This window comes from Lutra lutra, chromosome 4 (genome assembly GCF_902655055.1).
Source record: "Lutra lutra chromosome 4, mLutLut1.2, whole genome shotgun sequence".
NCBI classification, from domain to species: Eukaryota; Metazoa; Chordata; class Mammalia; order Carnivora; family Mustelidae; genus Lutra; species Lutra lutra.
In genome coordinates, this window is record NC_062281.1 from 68,245,675 (window position 1) to 68,258,889 (window position 13,215).

General features: G+C 41.3%; 1 protein-coding gene across 10 annotated transcripts in view; it reads right to left on the reverse strand.

The window, feature by feature from the left end:
- Nucleotides 1-13,215, reverse strand: part of TRIM55 (tripartite motif containing 55) — a 64,145-nt gene that overhangs the window by 38,779 nt on the left and 12,151 nt on the right. For 4 of the 10 annotated variants that reach the window (XR_007126756.1, XM_047726724.1, XM_047726731.1 and 1 more), the window contains exons 5-9: nucleotides 4,283-4,516; nucleotides 3,916-3,938; nucleotides 3,688-3,812; nucleotides 1,937-2,190; nucleotides 342-594 (exon numbers count right to left, since the gene is read on the reverse strand). Coding sequence is in view for 9 of the 10 variants with exons in the window: in XM_047726724.1 (XP_047582680.1) it covers nucleotides 342-594; nucleotides 1,937-2,190; nucleotides 3,688-3,812; nucleotides 3,916-3,938; nucleotides 4,283-4,516 (889 nt within the window). In the remaining variant the exon portion in view is untranslated. Of the gene's footprint in view, nucleotides 1-306; nucleotides 595-1,936; nucleotides 2,191-3,687; nucleotides 3,813-3,915; nucleotides 3,939-4,282; nucleotides 4,517-13,215 lie in introns of all 10 variants that reach the window. The other 6 variants (XM_047726726.1, XM_047726725.1, XM_047726728.1 and 3 more) reach the window with 3 other exon arrangements.

Consider the following 13,215-nt stretch of genomic DNA (forward strand, 5'->3'; position numbering starts at 1 on the left):
GCACCGCAGACAAAGCAGCTTCCGACTGCATGCGTCAGGGTCCGGTGTACTTGGACCCCCTCCCCCGGGAAGCCAGGTGTGGGGTCACCTCATAGAGTTAAGTCAATCTGTTTTCTTTTTTGTTTTACCAGACTTAAACAAACAAACAAACAAACAAGCCCACATTGGGGGATGAGTTGTTTCTGCATTTTCCCCACAGCCAGGGTTTCTTTCTGCCCCTTGGGAAGCCCTTCTTTCTTGCTGTGACCCCAGCAGGACGCTAGGTGGCATGGGGGAGCATTCCAACACGAGAGCATCAACACTAACCTGAGAAGTAGCGGCAGTTGAACTAGTTTCCTTACCACTCACTGCTGCCCTCTCACTGGCGGCAGCTTCTGCCACTTCTGCCTTCTGCACATTCGAATCCTCAGAACCAGGAGGCCCTATGTGTCCCAGACTTTCGCTCCCTGGGGTGGAAGGTGGGTTGGTGGTGGCTTTCCGGGTTTGGCCTTTATACCAACTAGGGTAAAACAAGGGATCCGCAGGGTCCGTTGCTGCAGGGACTGGAGTTTCAGACTCTGTGGTCTGCTGAGAGCCAGTCGGCACAACCTCCCCCTTAATTGGGGCAGATACATTCAAAAGTAAAAAAAGAGGAAGAAGAAGAAGAAGAAGAAGAAGAAGAAGAAAAAGCAGTCGGTTTTAGTTCCCTTTGGGTTTGAAAACAGTGAGCTGTCTGTGCAGTGCCTGATTTAGCACATGTTCAACTTGATCCCACCCTCTGCGAGAACTCAGGGAAGGAGAGCTGCCCAGGCTCCTCTGTCTGGGCACCTTCACGTGCCCACTCTTGTTTTCTGTGCTTGTCCTTCTCTAGATGGTAGGCTGAGACAGATAGCAGATGCCTGGAATGAAGGGTACTTATAAAATATCTGATAGAGGAGAAAGGTTGATCTATTGGCCACGATTAATATTTTGACATTCCAGGTGGGCTCACCAAACCTCTTTTCTAAAATCCCAAATTGATCTTATTGATCAAATCCACCTCTCATTTAGTTACCACACCTCTTTCAAACTCAGGGCAATTGGTATACCCAGAATTTCAAGAGTCGAGGAACCGTAAATGATCTTTTAGCCTGGTTTCCTATGGAGACCAAACATAGAATGTAATTCTTTAATTCAGAGTTTCCCCCTGACATTTTGTTTCTATCGATACTTTCAATCCACTTTGAAAGCAGGTGCAAAACCAGGACACCTTTTTGATGAATCTACATTGCCCACAGACTCCATAAGTCGAGACCTCTCTGCTGAAGGTGTCATGAAAGGCTTGAAAACTGGATAGTGACATCTTAGAAACTAAGGGTCAGCCATACAGATACAGGATTTGGGATGAATTATCTCCTAGGAAATCTCTATAACAGTTCTTTTAACATATAATCTCATCGAATGACAGATATATAGAAAATTAGATGTCATTTGTTTGCCCACTTACTGAAAGATGTGACAGGGATAAACTAGCATGACTTCTCTATTTACTACCTTTATTATCTACAGAAAATTCAAAGTTCTAAAGGTATACTCATTTTATTTCTCACCCTGTACCCCACAAATGGTTTCAGAGCAGACCCAATCTTCATGACATTGGATCTCTATGAACTAACATGTTACACACATAGCCCTCTCCCCTGCACACAAAATTTCCAAAGATTGCCTCAGATTTGAGGGTGCTATTGGTGGGAAAATTGTGTTAAACTCAGTCTTACCAACCAATGATAACAACGAACTGTTGAATCACTTAGTGGACCTTCCCTCCTGACATTGTGACTGCTCTGAATTCTTTGTCTTTCACATACAAATGTCTGGCCTAAAGCTACTCTTTTCTTAAGGCAGAATAAATTGTTTGGGCTGTTCAGCAAGGAGGCACACCTGTGCGTCCTGTGGGAGGGAATTAGTGAATGGTTACCTGTGTCACTGGGACATCTGCAGTGGGTGGCAGGGCTGGAGGTGGCTCTGGGGAGAAAACTGGAAGTGCCCCTGTGGTAGCCTGGAGCTCTGAGGCCAGCTGAGAGGGCTCCAAGGCTTTCTCTGGACTTTCCTCTTCTCCTGATGACTCTGTTCGAACATTTTCTACCTCTTCCACTTCTGCTTCTTCCCCTTCTCCTTCCCCTCCTTCTCCTCCTTCTCCTCCTTCTCCTTCTTCTTCTTCATCTTCATCTTCTGGTAAGGTAATGTGTTCTTAAAATCATTATAATTACCACTGCAGCTATGAAATCAATTAATGGCCAGTACTTAACAGCCCAGATTAAAGTCAGGCTAGGGAAATCTTCTCCATCAGACACTGGACTATGGCCCAAATATGCCACATTCTAGTTAAATGTGGACAGGAGAAATGTGAAGATGGGCCCAACCATCTCCATCCTCCTTGTTCCCCTTCCCAGTACAAAGTGCAGTCCTTACTACTACTGTGAACTATGTACCTGACCCCCACACCCAGAGCCTGGCCACATTATACCATACTTTGTCACATCTGCAAGCTCCTGGAGGGCTGGGGCTGAGATTTTCACTTGTTTATCTGTGTCAAATTAAATGGAAATACAACTCTCTTCCCTTTCTCAGAAAACATACAAAACCCTGTCTTGTTTTAATGCCTTAGCTCCTCTGTTCAGTGAATGCTGACTTATGCCACAGTTAATGCCATGACTCTTTTTCTAATACATTGATCTTAATATTCCCACAGGAAATATTAAGAAGAGATGACAATATTAAGTAATTTTTTAAAAAAGATACATCCTGAAGACTTGCTTCTAAAGTTACATCTGGGGGCGCCTGGGTGGTTCAGTGGGTTAAAGCCTCTGCCTTGGGCTCAGGTCATGATCCCAGGGTCCTGGGATCGAGCCCCGCAACAGGCTTTCTCCTCAGCAGGGAGCCTGCTTCCCCCATCTCTCTCTGCCTGCTTCTCTGCCTACTTGTGATCTCTATCTATCAAATAAATAAATAAAATCTTTAAAAAAAATAAAGTTACATCTGTATACACTGATATAGCTTCCTGGTTATTAGTGGTCTAGTCAAGGTGTCTTGTCATCTAGATGACCATGATGAATCAAGACCATCAATAACCTTGGTCAGTTCCAAGGTTATTTTCCTCTTTTCAATTATTTCATGAGGACTAACTTCCAAGAGGGTGGTCTCTGGGCCAAATGGTAGAGATGCATTTATAACTCATGAAATACAGCTGGTCACAGAGAGCCAGTTTTGTTTCCAGGTGTGACTTATTTTGTGACTCATTACTATTCTTGCCCTCTAAAGTCCGATTGAGTGGCTGTGCTACACTATCTCTCCAAATGTCTTCTACATTTTATTTTTATCTCATCCTTAACCTTGCACTCCATAATACTTCACAGCACTGTGGTTGACGCCTCGTGTAGGGTTGCTGTTGAGACATCATCATCACCATCAATTATTAAGTGTTTGACTGCTCAGAGTCAAATGCCCAATAATGGCATTCTAATGGGCACTGTGCTGTGCAAAGTTAAACACTGTCAACCAAATATATGAATCTGTAATGAAATAGAGTTTCACATTGGATTATGATCCTTGTATAATTGTCGACATCTATTCTGGAGGTGATCCTGAATCCCCTCTTTCTCCTGCTGAACCCAGCTGCAGCTCTCACACACCTGCAACTTTGGCCAAATGGTCACAAGAAAAACAAACCTCTGTAAAAATCAATTTCGCGGATGATTTTTTCTTCTCTATTGAGGTTGACTGTGAAGTGGTTCATGTTCTCATAACCATGTTCTATTTTCTCCATCTGAAATGCCTTCGATGCTTCAGAAATTCTGCAACAAAGACAAGTTGCCACTTTCTGTCACAGTCTAATGTTTGATAGCCTCGGGTAAAAATGAAAAGTATGCATTTTTCCATAAAATGAAAATTACTTACTTTTGTAACAGGGTTTTGGCATTCTGTGAAAGCAAACAAAAGACAGACTTACTTAAATTCTTTTCATCAAAGACTTAATTCTTTCCTCTGCTGACTCTGAAAATCTCAGAGCTTAGTTTCTAAATGCTATGAATAACTGCTGTTTTATACCAGAACCTTCTTATATTAAGTGATGTCATGGTCCCTTAAATATATGCTTATGAAGTTGTTTAAACAGATGGAGACGTGAACACATAATGAGCTTATATTGTAGTTGGTAAAATAAATCAAAATGAGATATACATAAAATAACAAAAATATGATGACAACTACTTCTCCAGCACCCACCTTCTTGATTAGTTCTATTAGGTACCAAAAGGAGACTTACCTGCAGAAATACTGCCATTTCTGGCTCATCCATGAACTGGATTCCTGATTCAACCAACTTTGACACATTTTCCAAATGATCAGAATACTTTTTGATCAAAGCACGGACATGTTCCAGTTTCTCCTCTTGGGTTCGTGTAATGACTTGGGTCATTTCATTTTTCCTCTCCTCCAGGATGCCATACAGGTAATCAAACTTTTCACAGAGTTCCTGTTTCTGTTTTCTGCAGCATTCCTGTTAGTTGGGTTAGCTCATGTTAGAAAGTGTTTGAAAGAGTGTCTATTTGGCAAAATCACCTGGAATGTTTTGGAGGATAAGAAAATTTGCATATATAGGGTATTTTTTTCCCTTCAAGCTGTCCCTTAGATAGAGATTCCCATTGTGTTGATACTTTGAAAATCTCATATTTATCAAATTTGATGCTTAGACAAACCCAAATCAACCAAATTGACTAAATGGATCAATGGCTTTTTCATTATGTTCTTTATAAATGGAGAATTTCATAGAAATTGGGACACATTTTTAAAAAATTATATATTGCTTAGATAGCTTATAGTTTTATATTTTGCTTTATGGTGAGTGTGTGTATATGCATGTGTGTGTAAGGAAAACACCATGATACTTCCTGGTTTGTACCCTTCAGTCTCTCTGCTCCACCTACACTACTCCTGTCCTAGTTTCAGTCCTCGAATGGAGATTCTGGTTCTTCCCACTGGCCTCTGCATCTGGAATTTATACAGGCAAACCCATACACTACAGCCAAATTCATTTTCCTGGAGTACATTTCCCTGCGGTACAGTGCTTTTTCTCTGACTACTCATTTTCCAAAGAATAATATTTTAACTTCATAACTGACTTTCCAGCTTTTCCATGACCTGGTTCCAGCTTTCCTTCATAGTACTGTACTATTCTTCATCACAATGCCCTGTATCCAGCAAAAACAAACCACTCACTTTCTTTGCTCATCATTTCCCCTCCTTTTAGAATGCTCTTTCCCAATTCACAGTTGCAAACTCTAAGTAATCCTTTTTTTTTTTAAGATTTTATTTATTTATTTGACAGAGAGAGACACAGCGAGAGAGAGAACACAAACGGGGAGTGAGAGAGGGAGAAGCCAGCTTCCTGCTGAGCAGGGAGCCCCATACGTTCCTCCATCCCAAGACCCTGGGATCATGACCTGTGCCGAAGGCAGACGCTTAAGGACTGAACCACCCAGGTGCTCCAACTCCAAGTAATCTTAAAGACATTGTTGGAATACCAGTTCTTCCATAAAATGTTATTTGATTTCTATGACTGAATGCCATCTTTTAGTTCTTCTGAAATCCCATAATATTTACCACTACTGGCATATACCTCTATCCACCTAGTCCTCTATTTATCCAATACTGTCTAAAACAAGGAAATACTGGATTTGGTCTTTGAGTCCCCAAGAGAAAGAGAGAAAGGCTGTATGGGAGATTAGACTTGTGCATTTCCATTGTGTGGCTGAAACACCTCTAGTACCATTTAACTTCCTTCTCTTTGAGTCCATGTTAAATCATAATTAACTTTGCAGTTGGCCTGATCATTGGCCTTTTGGTTTTTCAAGCTCCAGTAAGCTTGGTGTGTATATATGCCACTTTCCTTGGACCTTACCTTCTCTGGGTCCAGGACCTTTACAGCTGAAAACAGGCTTTGAGACACCAATGATCCAACATAGCTCTCCTGTCCAGTGGAGGCTTCTTGGGAATCCGTCCAATTTATCTGACATCTCTGACCTTTGTGACCCTTATTACATGTTCTTTCATTTTAGTAAACACTGGTCTCTTGTGTGTCAAGTATCACTTTTTTCCTATACATGAGTTTCTTAAATATCTAAAGTATAGGCTCTTTAAGGATAGAATCTGGGTCTGCTTAGGACATATACCACTTTGGACAACAGATATTCAGTATATATCTGTTAAACAGGTTTTTTAAAACTGTTTCATTTCCCCCCAATTTCTCTACTATTCTTAGAGTAAGGGGAAAAAATGGATAACCTAAACCAAATAGTTGATTATGAAGATACTCCAAAAATGTGCAGGAAATACACCTCACTCCACTGCTTCCCTTGGAACACAATCAATTCTTATCATATTTTCTGTACAATAATAATGCATGAAGGAGGTAGGCTGAATAATTGAAATATGTTAAAGATTTATAGCAGGTTTTATGGAAGTTTATGGGTGCAAGACATTCAAGGGGAGCAGGGGTGGATGGCTCAATAAGAGCTTCTTAGTGGAAGCAATGCCCGCTTTGGCTATAAAAGATGAGCGGGAGCAGAGGAGATGTGAGGAGGGGATGAAAATCCATGGAGCCTTGACAGTTGTCAAGGTAATAGGACAAAAGCCCACAAAGCATGTCCAGACCTGGAAATCACTGGGCTTGCCAAATTTGCATCCATTTCCAGCCCTTTAGCTTGAGATCTGGACCATTATGAGGCCTCAGAACTGAAGCCTGTTAGTAGCTTCCCAATCAAACTTTCTTTCCCTGTATTGCTTTCTGTTCAAGCTCACAGGAAACTTTGTGCTCACCGCATTCCTGAAATATGCCTCTTTGATGTTCAGAAGCTCTAATGTTTACTGCAAACATTTGATGGTTTCTAGCTTATTTTTCTAAAAGAAGTTGTACACTTGAAACATGTATAACAAATAGTAAGATGTGATACTGGTAGAATACTTTTGTTTCTGAAAAGTTTTCTTCCATATGATTTAATATGTGTGAGAACATTCAAGCTCACAAAACCCAAATTATTTATAATGAGAATGATGCGAAATGATGTGTCATGGCTAGTGTTTTATCTAGTGGTTTAAATGAAATAACCACTTTATTTTTACATTATTTTCAATTCCAAGTATATTTTATTTCCATTGGGTTTTCTAGTAATTTTGACCATATTAATTTTAATAAAATTACTATCATTTAATAGAACTATTATTTACTTATTTACAATATATCAAATGCTACCTTATGCACAGTTCATGCTTGATTATTATTATTATAAAACTACATGCTGTATAAAACCCTTTTAATATTACCTGACACATTATGGGTACTATATCAGTGCTTACTAAACTTAGGTCTAATTATCCTTAATTTGAATTATTAAGTTGTGGAATTTTGAAGTTGCATGGAATATCAGAAGTAACCTGCTCCAGAGCAATCATTTCACTCATGTGGAAACTGAAGTCCAGCAGAGTTAAATCATTTTCTCAAACCATTCTGCCATTTATTGTTGGTGTCTGGCCTTGAGCCAAGGGTTTTGAACTCCTGGGTCACAACTACTCCTACCATAACCTGCTGTGAGACACTTGAAGGAAACTTGAAAAAAATTTTATGTGAACTACTGTGAACCAAATATATGTCTTTTAACAAAGTGACTCTGCAGCAAGTAGGCTCTTAAAGAAACTTCAGATTGTTTCAGAATTATATTCATTAGTTCACTCCTTCAGCAAAACTCACTAATTACGATGTACCAGGCATTTTAGAAGATCTAAAAACCTGCTATGATTTTTCCAGTGTTCATGAGAAGGGTAGAAAAATGATCAGATTTTCTAACAATAAAAAAAAAAACCACCTTTTTTTCCTCTTGCTTAATGTGCCTTTAGTATAATTCAATGCAAAATATGAGTCAGAAAAATATGTTTCTAAAAAAGGAAAAATATGCTTCTTTCTTAGAATTATGAAACTTATACTTATAGACTTATAAATGAACCAAAGATGTTCAGGTTAACTTAATGTCAAATTCAAATGAGAAATAATCCATGAAATTAAAATTCTTTTATTTTTTTCATACTCTCCGATGTAGAAGCAATACATGAGAGACTAAGGTGGGTGCCTTTCTATCCTTCTGGACCACAAGACCTTCAAAGTGCTACAAAAGTCAGCTAACAACAAACACCTCAGCTTATCGACTCACCCTCTGAGGTAATTAAGGAACAGGTATATGTTACGGAGGAAAAATATTTTCTTAGAGGCCAGCTCGCTAGTTATAGTGATTACTCTGAATTTCAGCACCTACTGTGCCTTTGTAAATATGGACCTGAAATGCTTTCAACAGTGACTTTCCAGTAACCTGAAAAATGGAATGGGAAAAATGTGGACTTCTGCCTCATCAAAATGTCTGCAGGTAGCATACTTTAAAGGATGATTGTTACCTGCAAAAACATGATAGCAACCATCTTTATCTGTTCTCCACAAAAACTTCCTCACCTCAAAGATTTTTTTTCCCTTTTAACATTCTTTTGCACTTATTTCAGTTAAAAGGCTTGGTTTAAAAAAAAAAAAAAGGCTTCAGTAAAAATTCTTGGCTGTGTACCTTCTCCTTACCCCCACTTCTCTGGATGGTAATTGAATCAAGATACATACTTTTTGAACTCTGAAATTTATTTTTTCAAATATTCTCCATTTTCTTCCTTTTGATATCTGCAGTTCCCATGTCCTGTGTGTGTGTGTCAGGGGTGTACACGGGGTCCTGTGTGAGTGTGTTTAGCGACTGAAGTAACTTCCATCACAAAAGCACTAGGTATTTGCCTCCAAGTATTTTCTGAAGTGTAACCCCCACTGGAACATGACCTACCTCCTGGGTCTGCCAAGACACTTAGAAGAACCAAAAGAAGTCATCTGTAATCCTTGAATGAAAATAAGATTCATCTCTTCTCTAAGGTGAACCCAGTAGGGATGCAATATACCAAAAAGGGGTGACTTTATAAAGGGAAAACTGTGGTAAAATGGCAAAATGATGACAGGTGGAATATCTGTTTCCAACCAATGTCATAATATCCAGCTAAAAAGAAAAAAGACTAGGTAATCATTTGGCCATTTCCTTAGACGTGAGTAGGTAACCTTTAATATTTATCTAAAACCCATTGTTTAGCTGTTGCTTTCACAGAAATGTTAAAACTGACAGATTCAGGGCACCTGGGTGGCTCAGGGGGTTAAGCCGCTGCCTTTGGCTCAGGTCAGGATCTCAGGGTCCTGGGATGGAGCCTTGCATCAGGCTCTCTGCTCAGCAGGGAGCCTGCTTCCCCCTCTCTCTCTGCCTGCCTCTCTGCCTACTTGTGATCTCTCTCTGCCTGCCCCTCTGCCTACTTGTGATCTCTCTCTGCCAGATAAATAAATAAATAAATAAATAATCTTAAAAAGAAAAACAAAACAAAACTGACAGGCTCTAATTTTGAGCCTTCTTTATATTTTAGTGATGATAAGATATAAGATATGCAGCTGCAGAAAGAAGCATTCCAAGGGAAAAAAATCAACTACAGACACTCTTCTACTAAAGAGTATAGAACCTGCCGCTCAAAGAACCATCATTCCATTGTTTTTAATGGCCAGATTTTCAGGGGCTCACCGTCTCCCCCAAACACTTATTGGTTTTATGGTCTAACTCCCCTCCTAGAACAAAACCTTCCTGGGAGCAGTAAACTTTTCTGTTTAGTTCATCACTACTTCCCAGCATTATGTGTGCAGAATATGGCATAGTGGGCACACATGAGAAAGACTGTCTGAATGGCGGAGAGAATGAAATATGACTTGTCTCTAGAGATATTCAGTCCTCAAAAGTTTCTATACTCCAAGGCTCTGCTTCATTCAGTACTCAAAGGAAGATAGCAAAAAACAGCCGTGCAACCCGAGGGAAGCCTCTTAGCCTTAGGGTGGTTTTCTTATCCCCGCAGTAAGGGATGGGATTGGGTGATTGCCAAGGTCCCTTCTGACTCTATAGTTCCAGACTCGACGACTTGAGGTAAATGTAGAGATATTCCAGTCTTCGGTCTCTAAAATGTTTCCACTCCTGGCAAATTTCAGGGTGGTCATCTTCAGCATGAAGACATAAATCCTATCTCCCGGCCCTGCAATGTCAGTCCCAGTTTGGGAATGTGCCAGGGCTATGACAGGAAAACCTAAGACAATTGGAACCGCTGCTCTTACCATGTAAGGAACACGCCTCTGGGACCAAAATAGAGCTGCAGATAAGCTCTTCGCCCCACCACTTGTCACTGAGCAACTGGCTCTAGCCGGCTCATTCACAGACCCACTACATTCCTCTACCACTCATCCACACCCACGCTTGTTTGGTGCAGCAGCTCTGGGTCTGGGAGGGCACACTCAGCTTCATTTGAAATATAGGACTTCAGAATTCCCTTCATTAAGCCCAGTAGGGTTTTCTGTCCCCAACACCCCCAAAAGAAGGGGAAAAAAGCAGACAGCAGGTTAATAACACTAAAGAAAGGACTATCTTAAGGTAGGAATAGTCTCCTGAGGAAATCAGCCGACCCTTTCCTCCTAAGGCCTCAATTCCTAGCACCTGGGAGAAGTCCCATGAGTGCAGAGTAGGATGAGCAGCTGGGTCTGTGCCGGGCTACACTAGAGAAGACAAATGAGGAGAACATGTTCCTTCCAGGCACATGATCCGGAGTTCAGCCCCTCTCCTGTCAGTGGGGTGGCTTGTGTAGTGCTCCGTGAAGCAACTCTACCCAGGGACCATAGGGCTCAGGACTCCCAAATTCATGCTGTTTTCTACTGTTACCATGTTGCCACCCACTTTGTGTTAGAAGAACAATTATGTTCTAATTCATGGGATCGCTAAAGCTTACTCCTGGGGTGTCTGTCCAGACCATTTAGAAGCTCCTTGAGTAAATTCTGTAAAGCAGAGGGCCCTGTATCTCTCTGGCTCAGTGAAAGCCACAAGAGCACGGTGAGATGAGCAGTTCTTTAATTTGCTTCTGTCTGCAGTGGAGAGTCAACGCGTTTCCCAGAAGAGTCTTAGCCTCCCTCTCCCAATAGTTTAAGTTACCTCCAAGCCTCTTAGATCAAGAATAGGGCTACTATCTTCTACTGTTCATGTTCAGTTTTTCTGTCTGAAAGGGGTTGCTTACTTAGCCCCACATCATAATCGACCAAGACCATGATAGTCTTATTCTGACACCATTTAAAAGATGGTCCCAATGCCCCAGTGGTTCAAACAATTATTAGCATCATTACCATAAGTGTGTTCTTTCCAAGCTAACTGCGAGAATAATAGGAGGTAACTTAATCAAGGCCCTGACCTGTGCCTTTTACCCCAACTTAGGCATCACAATAACACTGTGAAGAACGTATTTCTAACCCCACTAGACCAGCGAGGAAGTTGAGGGACAAAGGGCTTAAGCCACTTCCAAAGGTCATATAGTTAAATGACCACTAAGATTCAAATTCTGAAGCCTGGTCTTTTAAGCCTATGTTCTATTGCCTTTAAAATGTTTCCTTAAAAATTCTGGCATGCTTATTAAAATGATTCTTATATTTAGACTTCATATTTGTAACTGCATGGACAAAGTCCCAAAAGCTATTTGGGTAAAATTATTGTTTTGGGAGTATAATAGATTTGTTTTCATTGCAAAAATCATTGGAGGATCTTATTAAAGTTGTCATTTTTCAGATAATGGAAATGCTCAAGGTCAAATATTTATTATTCAACTTGTAGCTGTTTTCTTTAGACATGCATCCATACAAAGCAGGATTATTTCCAGGCCTGCCTGCCTGCCTCAGGAGGCTAGTATTAATAGCCTACTCTCTTGGGTGTCCAGTGACATAGGATAAGTGCCCTTTGTAAAGACTGTAAGACGGAGGTTATGATTTCTAGGGATGAGGAAGGAAAGCCAAGCACATTTTTCTGGAAGCAAGAGAGCTCTGAAGACAGTGTACTTGTCTACTCCAACCAGCAGCCCTCTTTCCAAGTCAAAGCCTGTCCCAGAACATTTCCTGGCCTGGAAAGGCAGGTGTGGCTCCAGATCATGCTGGGCTTGTCTAGAACAGTCTAGAAGGCCCTCCAACAACCTGAACTAGAGAGCTCTGGGAGTGTCTCAGGCTGAGCCACATTCAGCCAGGTTAGCCACATTGAGCTAAAAACACTGAAGGCTCCTTTACACACTGCCAGCCCACAACAATGAGAAAAAAATGCCACTCCCCCTTTTGACACAGTTCAGACTGGCCTTCCGTGACTACAGTCCTTCTCAAAGCCACTCAGAATCATTGTAAACCCACATCAACTGCATACATTATTTTTAAAGGGTAATAAGAAGTCCATAGTGTGATTTAGCCTAAGCTCAGCAGCTCCCCAGGGCTGGTCCTGGGCCGGGTGCCTGACCAGACCAGCCCTGCAAGACATTACATGATCAGGGACAAAATTAGACATGGGTGAGGGATGGACACTCTTACCAAAGGGCAGGTGTCAGGGTCCCAAGTGGGAAGAGGTGAGGTAATTAGGGAAGGATAGTGCCCACCCAGGGACTACTCCATTTCCCATCCCTAAGGGGTTCTTCGCCAATCAGAAGAGAGAATTCTTTAACAACAGCTCCCCACCCCCTGGCCAAGAGTCACTCCTGGCTTCCCAGAAAATGTTTCCAGGCAGGTGGTGAGCAAAGCCAGGCAGGAAAATAACCACCCCAGGGAAGATGGGAGAACAGGAGCTCTGTGACCTGAACTCCGGTGCAGAATTCACCTGCTCTGTAAAGTTGGACCATTTCACTCCAAGCCAAGAATCTGTGGTGCTTCATGACATGCTGCCTTGCAGGCTGGCACACACAAAGGGATCCTCTGGTTTTGCCACTGATATGGTCCTGGCTCTATGGAGATCATCTCGAGGTTTAGAGGTGCACCCCGTGGCCATTAGCGGCAGGGTCTCTGGCCTCTGGCCTCTTCAAATGGAGGATATTTGCATCAAGTAGGGATCATAAAATCAGAGACCCCCATGAGGCTCTGAGCCAATACCTACATCTTCAGATAAGCCACCAAACTGATCTGAAAGGACTGTGCTTATCTGAAACACATTCATTCATCCTTTATTTTATTGGTTATTAAAAATGTCAGGCTCACTTTAGAAAAATATGTAATATAGGAATATATAAGGAAGGCAGTAAACCCATTGTTCACTGCTC